The sequence below is a fragment of the Equus quagga genome, chromosome 13 (assembly GCF_021613505.1).
Source record: "Equus quagga isolate Etosha38 chromosome 13, UCLA_HA_Equagga_1.0, whole genome shotgun sequence".
NCBI lineage: Eukaryota > Metazoa > Chordata > Mammalia > Perissodactyla > Equidae > Equus > Equus quagga.
In genome coordinates this window covers 6,017,117-6,042,017 of record NC_060279.1, presented here as the reverse complement: position 1 = coordinate 6,042,017, position 24,901 = coordinate 6,017,117, and the positions used below count along the sequence as shown (strand labels likewise).

General features: G+C 39.1%; 1 protein-coding gene across 1 annotated transcript in view; it reads left to right on the top strand.

Moving 5' to 3' along the window:
- F5 (coagulation factor V) overlaps positions 1-20,340 on the top strand; it is a 79,819-nt gene extending 59,479 nt beyond the window's left edge. Inside the window, exons 16-26 of the mRNA XM_046680429.1 lie at positions 1,735-1,971; positions 3,110-3,320; positions 5,860-6,039; positions 7,886-8,002; positions 8,882-8,953; positions 9,904-10,007; positions 10,466-10,621; positions 13,126-13,270; positions 15,268-15,419; positions 18,157-18,339; positions 20,055-20,340. Coding sequence (XP_046536385.1) covers positions 1,735-1,971; positions 3,110-3,320; positions 5,860-6,039; positions 7,886-8,002; positions 8,882-8,953; positions 9,904-10,007; positions 10,466-10,621; positions 13,126-13,270; positions 15,268-15,419; positions 18,157-18,339; positions 20,055-20,201 — 1,704 coding nt within the window. The 3' untranslated portion in view covers positions 20,202-20,340. The remainder of the gene's footprint in view (positions 1-1,734; positions 1,972-3,109; positions 3,321-5,859; positions 6,040-7,885; positions 8,003-8,881; positions 8,954-9,903; positions 10,008-10,465; positions 10,622-13,125; positions 13,271-15,267; positions 15,420-18,156; positions 18,340-20,054) is intronic.
- The last annotated feature ends 4,561 nt before the right edge of the window (positions 20,341-24,901 follow it).

Sequence of the window (24,901 nt, the reverse complement as noted above, 5' to 3'; positions counted from 1 at the left end):
TCACATGGATTTCCAGCTCCCTCCCAAGGTTTGGGAAGTTCTCAGCTATTATTTCTTTGAAAAGCTTTCTGCTCCATTCTTCTCTTCCCCGTCTTGAATATCTATAATCCTTATGTTGCATTTCCTGATTAAGTCAGATATTCCTTTGAGAGATTCTTCATTTCTTTTTAGTCTTAGTTCTCTCTTCTCCTCTCTCTGAAGGATTTCTGTAGTACTATCCTCTAACTGGCTGATTTTGTCCACCGTATTGTCAGCTCTGTTGTTTAGGGAATCCAGAATTTTCTTTATTTCATCCATTGTGGTTTTCATCTCCAACAATTCTAATTGGTTCTTCTTTATGGTTTCAACTTCCTTTGTGACAAAGCTCCTGAAGTTGTTAATTTGTCTTTCTGTGTTTTCTTGTAACTCATTGAGTTTTTTTAAGATGGTTGTTTTGAATTCTTTGTCATTTAGGTTATGGATTTCTGTGCCTTCAGGGTTGGTTTCTGGGTACTTGTCATTTTCCTTCTGGTCTGGAGGTTTAATATACCTACTCATACTGCTTTATGGAGTGGATTTTTGCTTCCTCATGGTGCTCTTATCTGGTCGCAGCTGCCATGTACCACCACTGGGTGGGGATCAGGCACTGTGTTTCTGGGCCTGGCACAAGCAGGGGCTCCCCAGCTCCAGCCACTGACTGCTTTTTCTCTGAGTGACTGATCAATGGCAGATCTGGAGCACTGGGCAGGGGGAGGGGTACTTTCCTTTCCCAGTGCTTCCTCCAGCCCCTGCTTGTCTCTCTGGATGCAACTCTGGGCGATTGCAGGACTGTGCACTTTCCCTTTCCCTGCTGCCACTGCCAAGCTCATCACACCATGCTCCAGATGATTCTGGGGCTGGAGTACTGGGCGGGGATAGGGCACCTCTCCTCACCTGTGCACTTTCCTGGCTGCTGCCACCAAGCTCTCTGGGCCATGGTCCAGGAGTGCTGGGTGGGAATGGGGCACCTCCCTCACCTGCACACTTTCCCTGCCACCACTACCATGTTCACCACACCGTGCTCTGGATGATTCTGGGGCTGGAGTCCCAGGCAGGGGCAGGGTGCCCTTTTCACCTGCACACTTCCTGCCACTGCGGCCTGTCTCTCTCCATGGAGCTCCTGTGGATCAGCTTTCACTTCCTCTGGAGGATCCAGCCCCACTACCACCTTCAGGCGTATGGCTGCGTGGGTCTCTCAAACGTCTTTTGTGATGTGTACATGTCCTCTGTTGGTGTATGAATGTCCTTTTGGTTGTATCTTAAAGGGGAGAGCCCAAGGGAAGGGCTTACTCCACCATGATGCTGATACCACTCCATTCTGTCTCCAGATTTTTAACTTGAATTCACATATGCGGGTCTCTCTTTATCAGTAGGTTGAAAGCTTATTGTGAGCTTGGTTCAGGAACCAGGCTTCCTTCATCTGCAAATGTGCAGCACCTCTCATTATCATTTCATTGGTAGAAAATGTCAATACTTTTGCTTTGACTCTAAAAAGAAACATGATTTGGTGTTTCTGGGGTAAGCTACTTAGGTCCTGTTTCACAGGATGGCTGTAAAAATTAGATGAAATAATATACATGTTACTTTGCAATTGTAAGCATTCAATATATCTTAGGTCTAATTTGATAACCATTCATTTTGGCATGTAATGCTGACATTTTTTGGTTTGGATTTTCATTAAGCTTAAGTATATTTGTGGATCATTCTTTTTTCTAGGTTCGTTTTAAAAATTTAGCATCCAGACCATATTCTCTTCATGCCCATGGGCTTTCCTATGAAAAATCATCAGAGGGAAAGACTTATGACGATGACTCTCCTGAATGGTTTAAGGAAGATAATGCTATTCAACCAAACAGCAGTTATACATATGTGTGGCATGCCACTGAGCGATCAGGGCCAGAAAGTCCTGGCTCTGCCTGTCGCGCTTGGGCCTACTACTCAGCAGTGAACCCGGTAGGTACATCCATCAAAAGTTTTTGTCATTCCCCTAACCTTATAACCTGAGTCTACAAAATGGCAAGGTCAAGATTATTTCTTGTTAAATGTCTGTCTTGCTTTCCATGAGGAATGTGTAAAGATCGTGGTCAAGAATCTACAGCTACCATGACTAGGGACTCTGGTGCAGATCTTCAGGTGACTGTGAGAGAGAAACTTTTCTTCAATGTAGAGCAGTGAAAATTATTTAAATGGTCAGCCCCAGTTAGAGTGACTGCCTTTATAGAGGAAGATGTTTATTTGCAATTTCCTTGAACAAGTATTAGCTTTCTTCTGCTCTTTTTATATGAAAAAACTGCAAAGTCGTGACTCCTTCATTTTGGGCGTAGTAGAGAGAGCAGAGCCTTAGATTTCAATTCTTATCCTGTAATTTACTGCATGGCCCTAGGAAAGTTACTTGACCTGTCTCAGCCTTGGTTTCCAAAGTTAAAAATGAGACAACAGGAGCCGGCTCAGTGGCACAGAGATTAAGTTCTCATGTTCCGCTTCAGCGGCCCAGGGTTTACCAGTTTGGATCCCAGGTGCAGACATGGCACCATTTGTCAAGCTGTGCTGTGACAGGTGTCCCACATATAAAGTAGAGGAAGATGTGCACAGATGGTAGTTCAGGGCCAGCCTCCCTCAGCAAAAAGAAGAGGATTGGTGGCAGATGTTAGCTGAGGGCTAATCTACCTCAAAAAAAAATAAAATAAATGAGACAACAGTACATAGCCGTAGCAGGCACTTGGTAATATTTGCTCAATAAATGAATTTATTTTTACCATATAGGAGTGTTGTCAAAATTAAATAAGATACTATAGGAAAAATATTAAATATAATAGTAGATGCTCAATAAATAGTATTTATTATAGTATCAATATTATTCTCATCATCCTCATTACTACCATGCTGAGATAAAGGATTAATCAGAGGAAGGGTATATGAATACCATAGAATTAGATGATAAATATCCAGGCTTATTAAACTATTCATTTATAATCTTCAATTTCAAATCCCCTAAGAAGATTTCCTCTTCTATGTGATCAGTGATTGTCAGAAAAGCAAAGACAATACCGAGAAGAGAGAATATGTGCAGTTTGCTCTTACTGTCTTCCAGGAGAAAGATATCCATTCGGGCTTGATAGGTCCCCTTCTGATCTGCCAAAAAGGAACACTTCATAAGGAGAGCAACATTCCTGTGGACATGAGAGAATTTGTCTTACTTTTTATGGTCTTTGATGAAAAGAAGAGCTGGTACTATGAAAAGAAGCCCAAAAGGTCTCGGAGTCTCACATCCTCAGGAGCAAAAAACTCCCATGAGTTTCATGGTATATTCCTCTGACTTTGCTCTAATCTCTGAACTAAATCACACTGGGTGACAGTGAACCCTGCCTTTAGGTCTTCACAAGATTAGACTCAAGATGTTTCTGAGGAACCAGGAGCTACAACTAAAACTATGTCCTTAAGTGTCTCAGAGGGCTGATGTAGCTTGGCAGGTGACACTGCAGGCAACAGAGAGCAGAGAAGGCCTGAAAGACAGCACATGGAGGCTGCTGCAAAACAAACCCTGACAAGCTAACCAACAAAAAAGCCAGGGTGCCGCAGTCAGTAACATAAATTGGAAAAGAAGTCACATTATTCTGCAATTTAAACAGTTAGTAAACCTGTTTCTTGATCTCTAAGGGAACACGTATTTATATAAAAGCGATCACCCATGTGTACTTTCTGAAATAAGAATGTTTGTAACAGTTCTGGCACTCAGCAGTTCACAGGTGGCCTCTGAAGCACACGAGAACAAAGTAGGATAGGAAACAGGGTAGGTAGGTAATGGGAGAAGAGTGGCAGGAGAGCACTTGGGTGGAAAAGTGGGAAAAGCATACCTACTCTGAAATCCATTCAGGGATTTTGTCTGTAAATTGTTAACTGAATTACAGTTTTAGAGAAAGGCAGAATTTAGGGTTTGGTGAACAACATAGAGAATGACTTAGGGATTAGGGAAAAAAATGAAGACTAATAAGCTCTGTTTTCAGAGTTTGATGAATGGAGGTGAATTATGATCAGGAAGGACATGTGCTTTGGGTAATGGGTCAGTCATTCAGTGTAATAGGAAAGGAGAAAGTTGCTCTTGCTTAAGGAATAAAAAAAAAACATTATATACAACATCCAATTCACTGCCGCGTCCCCGCCCAGCCACTCATCAAGGCTAAGTAGGTCTGTTCTCCCTCCTGCAGCCCATTTACACACTCAGGCTACCCTTTTTTACTTTATTTTCCTCTTTAAACTTCTATTCTTGTGGAACACAATCTGATCTCACCTATAAAAACACTTCTGGATAGAAGAAGGCAAACGATATGATTTATGATCTGCTCTAAAACCCCACCATCTGGATTCTGCTTATCACACAAGGTTAAAAAGATTCTATCAAGCAGTCTAGAATAGAGTTAACTGAGAGCTGACCAATAGACTCCAAGCAGAGCTTTCTCTTCTCTTCTCCCACCATCTCTAGGCCTTTCCACTCACGGAGCTTTGTCTCAGGAGTGGGAAGCATACCTTTCTGACAACCTCTCCATCTAGAGGGAAAGCACAGGCTGCCGAATCAAATAGACCTGTCTCTTGGCTATCCCCTTTACCTGCTGAGCACCCTTGATACACTGCTTCCTGATTCCTCAAAGAGTAAAATGCATCCAGTACGGTTTTAGTTTTAAATGTATTGTAGTCTAAGTGTCTATAATTTGGTAATCCCCATGGCATAATATTTATCAGGGTATTTGATAAGCAGACCACCTGAGTCCCCAGCCTCTAGCTCAGTGCCTGGCTTCTTCAGTCTGTGCTCAGTAAATGTGCTGAACTAGTGAATAAATGAATGAATCCCATCACTCAGCTCAATTTATCAAATGTTTACTGAGCACCCGCTATGTTGGGAGTCTTCACTTCCATATCCTGATGTAACGGTTTAGCAATTCTGATTTAATAATCACTTGAGACCTTTTCATTCTTAGGAGATCTATTTCTTACACGGAAACTAGGATGAGGGGGTTAAGGGCTGGTGTTATGAGTGTATAGATAGGTACTCCCATACCTGATAGAATTTTAAGGGTGCCAAAATGAACCCAACTCCTCTCCCTCCAAAAATTCACTTGCCTGGTTCCCTCACTTCAGTCTCAGTTAAATGCATGGTGGCACAAAGGTTTATCCTTAAAATTTTGTACTATTTTTTTAAGGTGATCAAATCTATCAGGTGCTTTAAAAAACACACATGTATTTCACCGAGGGGAGAGTGGATCAAGCCTGAGAACTGTAGACATTTAAGCTGGGAAGGGGGCAGAGGAGCTATAGTGCAAATGAGAGACTAAACATGAATCTCTGTGGTAGCTGGTGACACCAAAGAGAAAGTCCAACTTCCTAATTTTGCTTGGAACTCTGTATGAATTAAGGAAGCCATAGGGTGACATGTTCATATCCCCTTACTTACTCTCTTTCCTCTAACCACTGGAGATCACTTATCTGGCTCATATTAGTCTTTGTCTTTTTCTAGAAAAGGAAAATTCATACTATAAATGTAAAAGATAAATGGGTGAAGCACAGAGCAGAAGAGTTAAGTCTAGGGGAAGAGTGATAAACTGCTTGGAAAGGGAGCTCACCCGCACTTCTGCTATAGGCTGGTGTGAGAAGGAGCTGGTGGTTCTCTTTGATATTACGCTTCTCACTATAGTATGATATATGGTGGGCCCTTACTATGCCTGGTGGGCCTGGGCATGCAGAGTAATAAGGAAGATAGGTGGTGAGTGGGATGCCTCATATTTCCTTACCAGCTTCTCTCCTGGTGTACACAGATTTTTAATTGATTGCAACTCTCTGTTCTTTCAGCCATTAATGGGATGATCTACAACTTGCCTGGCCTGAAAATGTACGAGCAAGAGCGGGTGAGGTTGCACCTGCTGAACATGGGCGGCTCCCGAGACATTCATGTCGTTCACTTTCATGGCCAGACCTTGCTGGAAAATGGCACTCAACAGCACCAGTTAGGAGTCTGGCCCCTTCTGCCTGGTAAAGATCTGGGCAATGAAAAGAGGTTCCTGTTGAAAAATGGCAAGAGAAGGCAATCTTAGCATCTGTAACTCTCCTTCATTCTCTCCTTGTGCATTTACTTCCTAAGGGGTGAAGCATGGATTCTGGCTTAGATCCTGAGCAAAGCCTATTCCAAAACTGCACATAGAGCACAAAAAAGTCAGCTAATGCATACACTGTTTGCAGCACCACACAGGCTCAATGCGTGGCCTAACTTGGTTCTACAGAGATGCCACGTCTAACGCAGGTTCTTCCAAGCCATTGTGTGTCACAGGCCAAGCCTTAAGCAGATTATAAAATGAATCCCACAGGGCTGAGACAGCTAAAGCTTTCTGTTGGGAGGGAAGTCAGAAAATTACCAGGGTTTTGTGATTCTTGAGTTCTTGAATTCTACTCCTCCCTGATACTTTGGGCAAGTGACTATAGGAAACTTAATCTTAAACTGACTCATGGGACTGTTTAGGGAAAAAAAAAATTTTAGTGATTGTAAAAGCTAAAGAATAATAAAAGTATTTAGAGCTTTTCTTGTACAAAATAATGATAAGGTTTAAAAAACTACAGTCATCAAAAAGGGTTTTTACGTACCAATGAGTTGCTTGTAGGTGTATCCAGGTGTGTTGTAGGTGTGTGAGTAGGGATGTCAGTGCTAGATGCCATTGATTCTCCAACTGTAATGGGCATAAGAAAAACCTAGGAAGCCAGTGAAAATGTAGTTGCTAAGGCAGAGATTTTGCTCTCAGAGACTTTGATCTGGTAGATCTAGGGCAGGGGCCCAGGAGCCTGCATTTTTACCAAGCAGCCTAGCTTCCACAAACGCCACCTGAGAAGCTAGTGAAGGCAGTCCCTTGACAAGACTTTGGATGGGGAAGTTGCTTTGGCGCAGAAATCCAAATGGGCCTGTTTTGGTTAAGGGTAGGGGAAAAGAGGGTTCTTGTTCATTTTAAACACGCCAGTGACTCACTAAGCTATAAAAACCCACTCCACTAAAATCAGGGACAGAAGGGATTAGGTCTAACTCACTCACTTTTCACCAAGTGTTACCAGATCAGTCATCCTTGCCATGAGTCTGCGAGAAGCACTGAGAAACTGGGATCTGTTGGCCCATCCAAATCTTCAAACCTAAATATCCGCATTGGAGAGTAGAAGGCTGGAGACCTTTTTTAGTGTGTTTGAGGAGGATGACCATCAGCTATTAATTTTTACTCACAATCTGAGAAATGGTCACAAGTTATAGTCAGCAGAATTTAAGTATTAACTGGCAGTGGGTAACATTAAATACCAGAATGGATAACCAGAGGTTTCAGAAATCTCACTCTTTCAGTGATTCTCTGAAACAATTTATGTACATCCCCACCCAAACATGTAAACGTCGTAGAAAATTCGAAACATGGGAGGAGGATGTTTTATTTTAATTTTCTTATATCAAAAAGAAAAACTAGTGAAATAAAGAAAGGAAATATTTACAATATTTTTGAGGCCCAGTGATGGATCATTCAAGGTTGCTTTGATACTTAGGACTGTAAAACTGTATTATTTATGGGTTAACTTGCAAGATTATATTTAAATAAATGAAAGTTCCTTTCTAGTGAGGAGTGTTGGAGATTTTTTTAAGTCCTGGGGCAATTTATTTTTAGTAATGTGTGTGTGGTTTTCTTTTGTTTTGTTTTGATCTGTTTGTTACACCTCTAGTCCTGCCTCAATAAAAATGGATAGCTCTTAGGTTCTATTCTAAAGCCTCTTATTTCAGAATTCTTTGATAGCTGTCAACCAATATTAACTTGTTAATCTTTGGGTGTGTAATGTTACCCTTCACTCTCTACTTTAGGTTCATTTAAAACTCTTGAAATGAAGGCATCAAAAGCTGGCTGGTGGCTCCTATGCACAGAGGTTGGAGAAAACCAGAGAACAGGGATGCAAACTCCATTTCTCATCATAGACAAAGGTATCATCCAAGAGCCACATGATATTTTTAGCAGGAGAGTGCCTGCTACTAGAATACTACCAACTTTTAGACTAGAAATATTCAATTCTGAGAACTCTGACATGACCAAGGCATAGTCTGTAGCACTAATTGCTTTCATTCTGACCCATGGTCTGATTATACTGCAAACATCAATCATCTAAGAAACTTAAACCAAATGGTTCAACCCACAGGCATTCCTCTCAATTGGGGAACCAAAACAAAGCATCCTCTTTCATGATTTGTGATCCATGAGAAAATGCATGTAATAAATTCTCCAGACTCCTGGAGTAGAGGAGAGAAAAGATACTAGGAATTCAACAATGACTGAGAAAGTCATTGAAGTTGGCATTTCAGTATTCTAGAAATACAGTTTCCATCTGTTCATCCATCCATCCATCCAGCCAGCCAGCCAGCCAGCCAGCCAGCATTTATTAAGCATTTGTTGAGTACCAAGCACTGTGTCAACATCCAGATACCTCCATGGCTGGTATTCCCTTTTGTGATCAGGACATAAATAACCCTATAACTTTCAGGCCAACTTGAGAACATAGTGTTATGTGGGACAGTACTTAATGTTGTAAAATGTCTTATTTTAAGATACAAGCAGATGGGAATCAGTTTAAAAACTAATTGCATTTCAGTTGTTTTCCTTTAGGGTGGCACTATTTCTATTAAAGCACCATTCTTGCTAGCGCATTTACCATTTTATGATCAGACATATTTAAGTCAGTTCCACACAAGGTAGGTGAAAATATCTAATTACTGACCCACCAGAGGTATAATCTCTAGCCATGGAGATTTTACTTTCTTATATGTATTTTTTAAGCAAAAATTATTCATTGTTCTGGTTTTTTTTAGAATGTAAGATGCCAATGGGATTAAGCACTGGTATCATAGCTGATTCTCAGATCAAGGCTTCTGACTATATGAGTAAGTAGTAGCATTATAGGCTGTGAAAGGTAACCTCCTACTATTGTACAGTATATAGCCTGCAAAACCATACATGACTATGCTGCCTGTTGAATCTGTGGGTCATTGATCTTCTTTAGATTTTTCTCTATTGCAATACAGTAAGCAACCGCATTTGGGGCTCATCTGGTAGAGGAAGAAGTATGGCAGGAACTAAAAGCCTGTTGGCACCCCCTTATCACTGCCACCCCTTCTCGTGTATGATGTTCCCAAAGAGTCTCTCCCAGGGAAGACCAAGGGCTAGGGATGCTTGGTTTCTCTACATAGGCAGTCCACCCTCTCAGCAGAGATTGGGCAAGGAATGAATAGCTTATTTTTATGACCATGAGTCCCTTTCCAAAACTCTCCCCATTCAGCCCCATTCTAAGTTTGATCACACATGTAATATTCCAGCCAGATTCACAAAGTCTTATTGGCTGGGTATTATAGTCCCCATTAATAGAGCCCTTTGCTGTGCCAAACATTCATTTATTCAAGAAACTTTGTTGATCGCCCACTATGTGTCAGGAAATCCTCCTAAATTTCCTCATTCTGCCTCAAAGCCCTTCCCAAGATCTAGATGTCAATTGCAAGTGATCTTGAGGCTCCCATAAATCCCTCCCATGTCTTCCTGTTGGGCTGGCACACTCAGCAGCAACCACAGCAAAATACCCAAGAAAAAGATAAACATGACTGGTATGCAAGAAGGGGTGGGGGTGGTAGTTAGCTCACCAAGCATAGAACTGAAGCTGAGTTGCATTGTCGTGGACTGATTTAGTAGCTGAGACCTCTGTCAACCGCCTGGTCTCCTAACTGCAACAGAAGGTCCTCCAGGGATCTTGTTTTCCTCTGGGACTAAACTCCCTTCTGAAACTATTTATTGTATGTTTTTTAAAAATTCAGAATAAATTTTTTCCTTCCTTTGAATTTAGGTTATTGGGAGCCCAAATTAGCAAGATTAAACAATGGCGGATCATATAATGCTTGGATCACAGAAAAACTTTCAAGGGAATCTGACTCTAAACCTTGGATCCAGGTATGCCTTATTAACCTGATATTTACTGCTATTGTAATAATAAAAATGACAATGATGTAATAATTTCTTCTCGTTATTATTCTTGCAATGTTGTTAGGGAAATAGCAATTACTATTTTAATAATAAAATGCTAATCCTAGGAACTATTCTAAGCACCTACTCAAAATGACCCCTATGAGGTTAGTTCTAGTAATATCCCACTTTATAGATGAGAAAACTAAAGCACAGAGGGATTAACTAACTTCCCAAAGTCACACACAGCTAGCTAGTGATTGAGCTTGGATTCATGTCCAGGTACTCTGTGCTCAAATATGGATTGCATCTAGCCATTTTATTAGTTTGTTAAGATCTTAGGTGTTGGCTCTTCAGTTCTAAAGAAAGCTGGTTGTACAATGAATTAAGGCAGTGTATAGCTTGTTGACAAGGACAGTTCTGTTTATGGCTTTGCTATATTGCAGGTGGACATGCAAAGGGAAGTCCTATTAACAGGGATCCAGACCCAAGGAGCCAAACACTACCTGAAGTCTTACTACACCACCGAGTTCTATGTGGCCTATAGCTCTGACCAGACAAACTGGCAGATCTTCAAAGGAAACAGCGCAAAGAATGTGATGGTCTGTGTGCATGTTTCTTTCTGAGTCTCAAGAATCAGCCTAAAGTTACCATGACCATGTCCATGACAATATCTTTTTTAAAAATACCTTTTAAAAGTATTCAAAGGGTGTTAGAAATATGAATGGCTTTCTTAGGGTCTTATGGAGGAAGGTGGTAATATGATAGCTCTATATATTACAAATTAAAGCGATAAGCCTGACTTCTGAAATTTGAAAACTCCACAAAACTTGAAAAAAGTCACTTTATCATCAAAATAAATGCCTAGACTTCTCAGATTGGCAGATGGTGCACAGCGGAGTAGAATACTTAGTCTTGTGCCTTAAGGAGCTCAAGCTAAAAATCGGCCACTAAGAGTTTTTATTTTACTAACTTTTACATTTTATTTTGTTCTTTATTCCACTGTACCTGAAGGGAATAGTAATGTTAATGCCAATAACGTTCTGAGGCAATGTGATTTCAGGCTTCCTTTGCTGCCATGCCTGAGGAGTGACATTCCTCTGCTGGATCTTCCAGGGGTTCAGCCAGGCTTATTCCCAAGGACCCAACTGTACCAGCCACAACTGTTCCCCTTCTCCCCTCTCCCATTTTCCAAAGAAAGCTATCTGAATGCAAGGGGTCAGTCTGCCATTATCATACTGATAACCTTGAATCTGTTTCATTTTTTCTGTAAGTAGTTTGTTATTTTGCTATTTTCTATATTATCATTTAGCTATTGCTAGTAACAAATTATTTGCCCTAGACCTTAGAACAGATCACAAAATCTTAAATTATGGTTCTTACTAATCAGTATTGGAGGGGGAATTCAGATGACAATTAGAGTCCATAGTTTAAAGATTCTTGCATCTATATTCATGAGGGATGTTGGTGTGTCTTTTTTTTCTTGTACTGTCTTTTTCTGGTTTCGATATTAGAGTAATACTAGCTTCAAAAATTGGGAAGCATGCTTTTCTATTTCCTGGAAGAGACTGTCTAGAATTGACATTAATTCTTTAAACATTTGGCAGAAATCACCAGTGAAACCATGTGGACTAGGAGATTTCTTTTCTTGGAATTTTAAAATTACAAATTCAATTTCTTCAATAGTTACAGGCTATTCAAATTATCTATTTCATATTGGGTGAGTTGGGACAATCTGTGTTTTTCAGTAAATCGATCCTTTTCCTCCAAGTTGTTAAATTTATGTGCATAGGATTGTTTGTAGTATTCTTTTATTATCCTTTTGATGTCTGCAGGGTCTGTAGTGATATTGCCTATTTCATTTCTGATATTGGTAATTTGCATCTCTTCTCTTCTTGCTTTGACAGTCTTGCTAGAGATTTGCCAGTTTTTTTGATCTTTTTAAAGAACTGGTTCTTTGTTTCATTGCTTTTATCTATTGCTTTTCTGTTTTCAATCTTGCTGATTCTGTTCTTATCTTCTGTTTTAGCTGGCTCTTTTGACACTATTCTGGCAGGGAAAGGGGATGGGGCACAGCCTTGTTACTGCCACGTGGAGGTTGAAGTCCAGGTTTCCCACTCAGCTTCTTCCATTGACACCTAAGAGGGGACTGCTCCTTTTTGCAGCTGGATGAGGATGGGATGGTCTCCATGGACACTGAAGGAGTAGAAGCCTTATTAGGGGCTGGAGGGGATGAAAGTCTTGGGACCCTGTTGGGCCTTCTCTGACACAACCCCAGTGATGGTGTTGGGGTGACTTGTTAGAGTCTCAAGAGCATGGAAAACTAGGCTCCCCACGTAACCTTTGCTGCTGTGGGTGCAGAAGGGGCCACAGTATTTTCTATGGTGTTTGGCTTGAAGTAGAACAATTATTGTCTAGAAGTTTTCTGTCTTGCTAGGCTGCACTTTCCTGGTCTTGAGGCTAGAGAAATCAGGCTTTTGCTGGGGCTTCTTTTGTCTGTACCCATTGGTGTATCCTGGTGGCTGGCTTCTTCACGTCCAAGTCTGTGATATATGAGGTAAAAAGAAAACCCAGGAACCCACCACCATGTTGCTCCTTGGGCCCCAAGAACCTTAGGAAGCCTGCCTCCTTCTCTCCACCTTTCAGAGTCTTCTTATGCTTTTGGATGTACTTAGCAAGAGGAATAGGGCAAAGTACATCTATTCCATCTTCCTGAAGTGCAAGTAGCCCCAATTATTTTTTTTTTTTTTAAAGATTTTATTTTTTTCCTTTTTCTCCCCAAAGCCCCCCAGTACATAGTTGTATATTCTTCGTTGTGGATCCTTCTAGTTGTGGCATGTGGGACGCTGCCTCAGCGTGGTCTGATGAGCAGTGCCATGTCCGCGCCCAGGACTCGAACCAACGAAACACTGGGCCGCCTGCAGCGGAGCGCGGGAACCCAACCACTCGGCCACGGGGCCAGCCCCCCCAATTATTTTTTAAGACCAAATTGATTTGGTTCAGACCATGTGAAAACTTATTATAATATTAAATTAGATCAAAATTTTAGCATAAAATCACTTTATAAAGAATTGTTATATAACTAAGCTTTCCTCTTTTCCTCTAGTATTTTGATGGCAATTCAGATGCCTCTACAATAAAAGAGAATCAGTTTGACCCACCTATTGTGGCTAGATATATAAGGATCTCTCCAACTAGATGCAATAACAAACCTGCCCTTCGATTGGAGCTGCAAGGTTGTGAGGTTAACGGTAAGGAACAAATAGACACTATTTCCTCGCTGCAGCTCAGAGAATCAGGATTTGGGAGGTATGGGAGAATGGGTGGAATCTTTAGTTGTCTTCAATGACTTAGGCTCCTAGAAAAACCTTTGTGAAAAGGAGTTCCACTCAGGTAAACTCTCGCTGTGACCTAGACTGAGACTGGTTCTACCAGCCAGAGAACAGGCACCATCTCTCTGAACAGAGCCTGGATGATATGGACACTGCCCTGATCCTCCAAGGAAGAGCCCCAGTTCAGAATGACCTCCATCAGCCCTTTTCAATAAGAACTGAGAGTCAAACTAAATATGACTTTCCAAAGTCCTCCAGGTCACTCAGACTTTAATGTAATGAAAGTAGATAGCAACATTATTGGCATATATGTGTTGTTCAATGAATGTTTTTGAAATATAAATCTGCTTCCCAACTTCCTGAAACCTTGATTGTACTGTATATTCTGTTTCACACCCTCTGTAGATACGCAAGTCTTTTCTGTGTCAGCTGCTATTTTTCAGGGGATGTAATGTGACTTGTGGTATAAATAAATCCAGGTAACCATAAATGGCCATCATAAAATTCTACCATATATAACAAGGATGTTTAAGAGTCTTATCAACTATTCTCCTTCTCTGACTCTTAAAGCAGTACTTTCCAAAATTTTTCTCTCAAAACACATATATAGAAGATAACACCTGTCTAGCAGTCTAGGGTAAAAGAATGAAGCAATTGAATCCAGCGTGTGTCTCTTCCAGGCCCCACCTGTCTGCTCAAGGACTGAGGTGGGAGAGGGAACAATACATAGGCACACCTGAAAGTTGTTGTGGCACACCTGTTGGGGAGCCTTCTCTCAGGGTGGAGGGAAGAAGTCATGCTTCACAGTGGAGAAAGTAGCTGAACTTTGGAATCAGTTTCTTATCAAAGTAAATAATGGGAAAGTATACTCCTGATATTCATGACAGATATGGATATGGGCACTTTGCCAATGCCAGATAGCAGTGGTATTTAATATCTCCCATATAAAATGCAAATTTTGTACAGGCGGGAGCACTCCTTGAAACAGCTCCAAAAATCATTGTTTTTTACTTTCCTATGATGTAAATGGCAGTTAATTCAGATCATAGAGGCAAGGTACCCTAAAATGTGATATTCTACTCTGTTAATCTATTTAAAACAGCTATTTTCTATACAAGAAGCATTCCTTTTTTTAAATTGCCTCACTTTCTTGATATTTGTATAATTAACATTAGCAGTAGGCTTTCTTCTTTTTAAGGTTGTTTTTTTTTTCATGGATAAAGTAAGGTAACACTTCAAGAAAATGTTTGCATGATTTCCTAGCAAGAACAAAGTGTCACAGAGATGATGGGCAGCCAGTTGGGCTCACTCACTAGCTGTGTTTCTTACACTCACAGATCAGCCTTGATGCCTATGACATTCAAATTCATGCCTTGACAAAATTCTAAAGGGTGCATAATATGGATCACCCTCAAAGGGTTGAAAATAAATATTAAATGTGACTACCAAGGGTCCACTGTATCTTCTTCTTTGTAGTTTTTGTTAGAAGAAGAAATAGAGTATGTTTTTATATACCTATATAGTTTAGGAGTTATTAGCTATCTCAAAGCAAAAACAGAAGTTTCCATGACACTCAAGGAGAGAAATGGGTTAGATATTTAGAACACGGTATTCCGTGTCAGACTGCCTGGGCTCAAATTTAGTTGCTGATTCTTCTAGTCATGTTATTTTAGGCCAGTTACTTTTTCTTGCTGTCTTTTGTTTCCTTGTTTGTAAAATGGAGATAATTAGGAACATTTGATAATACATGTAAAGCCTGAAAAAGAGGTTGGCACTTGGTTGATAACTGTTCATGTTGTGATAGCTGTTTTTGTTGTTACTTAGTAGTAATTATTTCCTGTCTCCTCTGCAGTACAAACCGTCAGGTGGGGAATATCGGTGGTGCTTAATTAATCACATTACTTTTCTCTTGACAGGATGCTCCACGCCGCTGGGTATGGAAAGTGGAAAGATAGGAAACAAGCAAATCACAGCTTCGTCATTTAAAAAATCTTGGTGGGGTGATTACTGGGAACCCTTCTATGCCCGCCTTAATGCCCAGGGCCGTGTGAATGCCTGGCAAGCCAAGGTGAAACATCCCCTACTGTGAATGGAGTTCCCTCAGCCTTCTAGTAGAAAACAAAGGTCCTTACTACAGGGGATACGGGGGCTTGGGAAGCAAGAGTATCACCTCCTGTTTCTGCAGATTAAGATCCTAGGTCTGAGAACCTAGGATGTCTATTGACTTGATAGCTTTAGCTCTAACTTTGGCTCAGAGAGAAGTTATTTATCATCTCTGTGGTTCTTGGTCTAGCCTTGATTTAGACCAGGGGTGGGCAAACGTTTTTCTGCAAGGGCCAGATCATAAATATTTTAGGCTTTGGGCCATACATTCTCTGTCAGAACTACTTAACTCAGCTATTGTAGCAGGAAAGCAGCCATAAACAACAGGGAAATGAATGAGCATGGCTATGTTCCAATAAAACTTTATTTACAAAAACAGGCAGTGAGACAAATTTGGCCCTTGGTCTGTAGTTTGCTGACTCCTGATTGAGACAACTTCTATTAGTGATAAATGATTTAGATTTGCAACATCTTGTCTTCTTCTCCCCTCACCTTCCAGAATTTAGTAACATTTTTCATTTTCTTAAGGCCATTTAAATTTTTTTGTTCTCATTTTTTGAGAACTGTGTGACATTCCCTTAGACAACCAGAGGCATGGTAAAATTCTGCAAAACCAGGGTTAAAAATCAGTGATCTAAGTTTAATAAACATCTTCCAGAGAGTTATATTGCCCCTGATATTAGCCCACTGAGTAATTCAGGTAACTTATTTTAGAATAACTGTTAATTATTGACTCATTTTTCTTTCTTCAACTGACTTGAGAAGTCAGAATGGCATCAGATGTGAGAATGATCCTGTCAACCAACTTAACCCAAGTTCCCTATTTTCTATCCTCCCAACTTCCTCCCTTAACATGCGTACATTCCAATTCCCTGGAATCTCTAGAATTCCATGTCCTGTTCTTAAATTATGCCACCAGAAAGGAAAAGGGAAGTATGGTGCTAGTGGAGTAAATAGAAGAGCTTGGACCCGATACAGATAGTCTTGGGAAGCAATGTTGGTGCCTCATTTCTGGCCCATCATAGAATCACAGAACATTGGAATGGCAAGGGATTTTACAAAGTATCTGGTGCATACTTTTCCCTTGAAGTCTAAACACAAAGGAGCTTAAATAATTTTAGGTGAGTCTGGTGGCAGAATTGGGAATCCCATTCTCCTGATAAACAGGTCAGTGTTACTTTCATCATTTGAAACAACCCAAACACCTCATTTTGCAATTTTGCAGAGGGGGAGACTGAGTTAAAATAATAAAAGTAATAATTTTATATTACATTATATTTATATAATATAAATAAAATAAGAAAAGGTTAAAGAGAGAAGATGTCATCTAACTCTTTCCCAAATGACCCTTTAGACTTGTTCATGGAATAACTTTGTCACCCTACCCTCTGTTTTACAGCCTTTAAAAACAATTTGCTCTGTATATAATTTGCTCTTAGTCCTTGTGATATAATAAAGGCTCCAAAGATTAAATGCTAATTTTAAGTTTTAATGCTATCATTTTAAATCTGGAATTTTAGGTCAAAACTATTTGTTTCACTTAAACTTCTATAAGTATGAAATGGCTTTATAGGGTCTCTTTGGAGAGGCTGAAAGTCTAAGCCAGTATGCTGGCCTTCATGCAGACTGAGGGTCTCTACCTCTTTTATGCCTACAAAACTCCTCTAGTTATCTATATTCTGTATCACTAGTACAACCTTGATTTGAAGACACACTAAGATACCACCAGATATCACTAGAGGATGTTACTCAGTTAACAAAAAGTCTCCTAATGCAATCATTTTAATTTGATTAATTTGCTTTAAAAATACATATAGCACGTGACTATATGCATATATATACATTTGTGTATACATATATACACATACAGACATACACGAGTGATGTTGAGGAAATATATCAATATTCATTATTTCACACAGAATTGACTGTGGGGCATGATAAATCTCCCAAAGGTGAAAATTTATCTCAGATTACTCCAAAACTCAATTAGTCCTTCTGATCCTCTTTCTCCAAGTGCATATCACCAAACATGTGATTAGGCGTTTTGTTAGGCCAGAGACAGGATAATCACTATGCCGTATCAAGCCCTAGGTATAGCTTTATTCAGTCTCTCAAGTATTATATTTATTTGAAATATCGGAAAAGAAGAAATTGGACTATTTCTCCTATTTGACATTAGCAATGGAAAGGGAAGTAGGACTTTTCTAAAATAAGTTAAATAAAGATAGGATACTATCAAATTCTGTCCCAGATAACCTGTCAGAAATGTCATCACAGTATTTAACAAACTTGTTTAAGAGAATAATATTTCCAGATAATTTAGAAATTTAATGTTTTTTCTTAAGTAAAATTCATTCATTTATTCATTCAGCAATATTTGTTGAACACCAACTGTGTGCAAGCATTGTGGCAAGTACCTGGAAACAAAACTAAGCCAGTCCCTGCCCTCAAAGAATAAGGGATACAAAAAAGTAAACAACTAATTCTTGTATGATGTGTGAAATACTCCAGTAGAAGTTTATATATGTGCTGTGACAACAAACCAGAAGGGACAGGGAAGGCTTCCAGGAGACAGGGAATCCTAAGGGATGAGACGGAAAAGAAATCCTTGTGAGCTCTGTGCATTTTTGTGTATGTTGGTCTAAAAAAGCAAAGGTTTTAATATCTGTCTTATCCATGTGTTCTTATCATTTTCACAGGCAAACAACAACCAACAGTGGTTACAAATTGATCTGCTCAAAATCAAGAAGATAACTGCAATTGTAACACAGGGTTGCAAGTCTTTGTCCTCTGAAATGTATGTAAAGAGCTACACCATTCACTACAGTGACCAGGGAGAGGAATGGAAACCTTACAGGCAGAAAGCCTCGATGGTGGACAAGGTACGGGATGGTATCTTGGCAAAAAGAATGCAATTTGAAAACTGTGCTATGATGAGAATAGTACCCTGCATTTGCAAATAGCTCTTTGCATTTGACAAATATGCACTGGCATGTACCATCTCTTTTAAGTCTTCTAAATCTTGGCTCTGCAGGTCCCTGGTCTTGGGAGGGACTATGCACGTTATCTTTCTGCTTTGACTGAGCCTCCTGTGAAATAGTGAGAACAAAACACCAGTGGATGGTGTGAGGCTTAATTAGTCCTGATTCAGAAAGATGGTGAAGGGGTTTTCTCAGTCTGCTTGGGTTGCTGTATCGAATGGCCATAGAGTGAGTGACTTAAACAACAAACATTTCTCAAAGTTCTGGAGATCATGGTGCCAGCATAGTAGAGTTCTTGGTGAGGACCTGGTTCCTGGTTTTGCCCTCATATGGCCTTCCACTCAGAGAGAGAGATGCCATATCTCCTCCTCTTTTTATAAGTGTATACCCTCATGAGGCCCTCATGAGGCCTTACCCTCATGACCTAATTTAATCCTAATTACCTTCCAAAGCCCCATCTCCTAATACCATCTCATTGGGGGTTAGGGTTTCACCATATGAATTTTGGGAGCACACAAACATGCAGTCCATAACAAGGGTCTAGAAAACCTTCCACTACATTAGCGTTGCCTTGGATATACTTGTTATTCATGATGATCAAATACCCATGGCCATAAAACTTTCAGTGTTATATTGTTATTAAGCAGAAAACAATTGTTATCCTTACTGATGAGGAGAATAATTTCCTGCAAGTTGAACTACTCCATTACACTCCTAAATTCCCAGTTATATGGCTTTAAAATGCTACCAGAGGCAACACTAAGTAGATGAGCCTAATATTCCAGGAATGGGAATAGGAATGAAACCAGTAGGAAGAGCAACACAGGAGAAGGGGATGGACATTTACTGAAGGCTCACTGTGGGCTCAGCACTTATCTCAAATGAATTTGAACCTCCCTTTCTTTTTAAACCCCTGGGTTGGTTGTGTGTTTCTTTGGTTTGGCTTGTTATATTTCTTGCTGTTCCAGATGACCTCATAGCATGGTAAGGATTATTGTCATAAACAAATAGTGATTTAGCTTCTGCTGTGCATAAATCTTGGGGATTTGCTGAGGATGAAAAAAAAGGCGTAAAACGTAGTTTAGTTGAGGACATAGGGCATGTGCCAAAAAGGATAAATAAAAGTGCATGGTTGCATTTTATTTTAAATGTTAGTAATAGTTAACCACTTATTGGTGTCTACTATCTGGCATTTACTAAGCACTTGTCATATGTTTACAGACATTTTTTAATCTTTACAACAACTTCCGTGAGGTAAAATTTTATTATCCCTATTTTGCCAATGAGGAAATGGGGAATCAGAGAATATGAGTAACTTGCTCAAAGTCACACAACTACAAAGGGGCAAAGGGCAGAGATGGCTTTGCAGCTGCTCCACAGCACCATGTCAGATTGCTTTATTATTCCCTAATTCAACTCAGATAACTGGTGAGGTGAAATCTCTAAAGAGATCTGTCTGGAGTGTGATTTCATAATTGATCTAAGATCAACTTTGTAATAATGTTGTATGTGTTCCTTGATGCCCTCGGTTTGAACTAAAAGGATAAAAAAATTATCTGTAAGATTTTTATACCCATTATACCATCATTAAAGATTTTCTCATATTTTGCTTTCAGATTTTTGAAGGAAATACTAATATCAAAGGACATGTGAAGAACTTTTTCAACCCACCAATCATTTCCAGGTTTATCCGAATCATTCCAAAAACATGGAATCAAAGTATTGCACTTCGCCTGGAACTCTTTGGCTGTGATACTTACTAGAATTGAATATTCAAAAAAATAGAGGGACTCTTAAAGATATCAAACCAATTAGAGTAGGCAAGGTATTTTATAGCTATTTTAAATATTAATAATTTTCCACTATTTCCCTTTTTTCTGTTAGAGAATAAAATTTTATATATGAAACTTTTATGATGTAACTTTGCTACTATTAAGTGGGATGATGATTATTATTTCTGCATTAATTTGAATATAAATGGGAAAATATCAAGAACCAACAAGAAAATAGCTCATCTTTCACAATGATTAAAAGTGCTATATAAAGTAATATTTATGTAGTTAACATGCTTCATTATAGTTCTTTTAAGTGCTATGCACATTAATAAGAGATATTACTTTCTTAAACTATTTATAGACCTGGATAGCTTTTACGCCTACATTTTCTTTGAAAGAGATATGATTTAAGAGTAAAGGAAACAACCAAGATTTTTAAATGGTTTGTTTTTTTTGACACTGGAGAAGAAAACAATCTTACCATATGAAAGGACAAGTGCTTAGAATACCCTGTCTTACCTACATGACAATTGTTTTTCTGACCCTCCATGAGTAAAGATACAATTAGCACATTTTCAGTAGTCCTGTTGGACTTGTGAATCTGGCCTGGTCTGCCTTGGAACTGATTGCACATATTGATGTTCAATATTAGTGTCATTAGCCATGGAACAGAACCAGAATAACTATGGCAGAACTCAATGTATAACCCTGGCTTCATTCTAGCTGTTTCAAAACATAGATTCACCTAAGGGAAAGCTAATACATATAAAACAGAGCACTGGAACGCTTGGCCCAAATGCAGCTGTTCCTGCTAGAACAGGCCCCTAGCCAAACTGGCAAGCAGTTAAAGTTCTCTTTCAGTGCCCTTCTCTCTGTGGCCCCAACCTCCTCTTCTCCCTTCCTCAGCAACTTCCCCTTTCAGCACTCAGTTCCCTGGGAACTTGGCATCCAATGATCCTATAGACATTGTGAGACTAGGTAGCCTTCTGGCATTGTTTAAGTCACAAGGAATAAACAGTCACCGGTGAGGCACTCTATTTTTCTGGAACAAACCACCCCAAAACTTAGTGTTTAAAACTATGACAAATTTATTCTCTCTCATGATTCTGTAGGCCAACTGGGCTCAGCTGGGTGGTTTTACTGCTGGCTTCATTTGGGGCCTCTAGTGATGTTATAGTCAAACAGTGTCTGTAGCCAGAGGCATCAAGAGGCTCAACTGAATGTTGGGACACCTGGTCCCCTCTCCCTCTTCAAGTAGTTTCAGATTCTCCCCTCATTACGTGGCTTCCATGTGGTCTGTCCATTTGGTGTCTCCAAAAGGACAGCTAAACATCTTGTAGGGTGGTTCAAGCTCCCAGCAGCAAGTATTTAGGAGGTAAGAAGCAGAAGCTACCATTCCTTTTAAGGCTAGGCCCAGAACTGGCACAGTCTCAGTTCTGCTGCTTTCTATTGGTTAACACAAGTCACAGGCCAGCCTAGACTCCATGTAGGATGGAACTACACAAGGGTGTGCATACCAGGAGGCGTAATTCATTGGGAGCCTCTCTAGAGACTAACTACCAGAGTTACCTATTGCACCTATGGGTAGGGTGAGCCCTGTGAATGCATACAGGAGATTCAAACATCCACAAAACATTGGCTTTCTTTTTTTATTTTAAAATTTTTTTTCAGCTTTTTTGAGGTATAATTGAAAAATAGAAGTATATTTAAAATGTACAACATGATGATTTGATATACTTATACATTGTGAAATGATTCCCACCATCGTGTTAATTAATTAACACATCCACTACCTCACATAGTTACCTTTTTTGGTGAGAACACTTAAGATCTACACTCTCAGCAAATTTCACTTATACAATATTATCAATTTAGTCACTGTGCTATACTAACGATCCTCAGAACTTATTCATCTTATAACCAAAAGTTTGTACCCTTCACCAACCTCTCCCCATTTCCCTACCTGCCAGCCCCTGGCAACCACCATTCTACTTTGTTTCTGAGTTTGACTTTTTTTTTATTTTAAGATTCCATACATAAGTAAGACTATGCAGTACTTGTCTTTCCGTCTAGCTTATTTCACCTAGCATAATACCCTCCAAATTCATCCATGTTGTCACACATGGCACGATTTATTTCTTTTTTAATGATGAATAATATTCCATTGTATATATAGACCACATCTTCTTTATCCACTCATCCATCTACACACACTTACAGTATTTCCGTATCTTGGATATCGTGAATAATGCTGCAATGAACATGGGAGTGCAGATATCTCTTCCAGCTAGTGATTTCATTTTCTTTGGATACATATCCAGAAGAGGGATTGCTGGATCATATGGTAGTTCTATTTTTATTTTTTGAGGAATTCCATACTGTTTTCCGTAGTGGCTGTGCCAGTTACATTCCAACCAACAGTGTATAAGGGTTCCCTTTTCTCCACATCTCACCAGCATTTGTTGTCTCCTGTCATTTTGATAATAGCCATCCTAAGATGTATAAGGTGATATCTCATTATAGTTTTGATTTGCATTTCCCTGATGATTAGTGATGTTGAGCATCTTTTCATATACCTATTGGCCATTTATATATCTTCTGTGGAAAAATGTCTATTCAGGTCCTTTGCCCATTTTTTAATTGGGTTATTTGGGGGGGGGGGGTGGAGTTGTTGTTTGTTTTGCTACTGAGTTTTATGAGTTCCTTATATATTTTGGATATTAATCTCTTGTTGAATAAGTGGTTTGCAAAAATTTTCCCCCATTTCATAGGTTGCCTTTTCATTTTGTTGATGGTTCCTTTGCTGTACAGAAGCTTTTTAGTTTGATATAGTCCCTCTTGTTTGTTTTTGCTTTTGTTGCCTGAGCTTTTGGTGTCATATCCAAAAACTCATTGCCAAGACCAACGTCAGGAGCTATCCCATATGTTTTATTCTAGGGGTTTTATGATTTCAGGTTTTACATTCAAGTCTTTAATACACTTTGAGTTGAATTTTCTGTATGGTGTAAGATAGAGGTCCAATTTCATTCTTCTGCTTGTGGGTACCGAGATTTCCCAACACCATTTATTGAAGAGATTATCTTTTCTCCATTGTGTATTTTTGATGCCTTTGTCAAAAATTAATTGACCATATATGTATGGGTTTATTTCTGAGCTGTTGATTCTGTTCCATCAGTCTATGTGTCTGTTTTTATGCCAATACCATACTGTTTTGATTACCATAGCTTTATAATATAGTTGAAATCAAGAAATGTGATGCCTCTACCTTTGCTCTTCTTGTTCAAGATTGCGTTAGCTATTCAAGGTCTTTTGTGGTTCCATAGGAATTTGAGTATTGCTACTTCTGTGAAAAAGGCTATTGGAATTTTGATAGAGATTGCATTGACTCTGTAGATTACTTTGGGTAGTATGGACATTTTAACAATATAAATTCTTGCAATCCATGATATGGAATATCTTTTCATTTAATTGTGTCATCAATTTCTTTCATTAATGTTTTATAGTTTTCAGTGTACAGACATTTCACTTCCTTGGATGAACTTATTCCTAAGTATTTCATTCATCCTTTTTGATTCTATTGTACATGGGATTGTTTTCTTAATTTCTCTTTCCAATTGTTCATTGTTAGCGTACAGAAACACAACTGATTTTTGTATATTGATTTTGTATCCTGCAACTTTACTGAATTCATTTATTAGTTCCAACAGTTTTTTGGTTAAGTCTTTAGAATTTTCTACATATAAGATCATATCATCTGCAAATAAAAACAATTTTACTTCTTCCTTTCTTATTTGGTGACTTTTATTTCTTTTTCTTGACTAATTTCCCTGGCTAGAACTTCCAACACTATGCTGAATAGAAGTGGTGAAAGTGGACATTCTTTTCTTATTGTTGGTCTTAGAGAAAAGCTCTCAGCTTTTCACCATTGAATATGATGTTAGTTGTGGGCTTGTCATATACGGTCTGTGGTATGTTAAGGTACATTCCGTCTATACTTACTTGTGAGAGTTTTTATCTCTCACATTGAATGAATTGAATGAAGTGAACATTCACAAGTGAATGTTGAATTTTGTCAAGTGCTTTTTCTGCATCTATTGAGATAATCATATAATTTTTATCATTCATTTTTTATGGTGTATTACATTTATTGATTTTCATATGTTGAACCATCCTTGAATCCCAGGGATAAATCCCACTTGGTCATGGTGTATGATGTTTTTAATGTGCTCTTGAATTTGGTTTGCTAAAATTTTGGTATTTTTGCATCTGTGTTTATCAAAGATATTGGCCTGTAATTGTCTTTTCTTGTAGTGTCCTTATCTGGCTTTGGTATGAAGGCAATGCTGGCCTCCTAAACGAGTTTGAGAATGCTCCCTCTTTCTTTATTTTTTGGAAGAGTTTGAGAAGAACTGGTGTTAATTCTTCTTTAAATGTTTGGTAGAATTCGACCATGAAGCCATCTGGTCCTGGGCGCTTTTTTTGTTGGAATGTTTTGATTGCTGCCTCAATATCAATACTCATTATTGGTTTGTTCAGATTTTCTATTTCTTCATAATTCAGTCTTGATAGTTTCTAGGAATTTACCAATTTCTTCTAGGTCATCTAATTTGTTGGTGTATAACTGTTCATAGTAGCTTCTTATAATTATTGGTATATCTATGTTATCAGTTGTAATGTCTCCTCTTTCA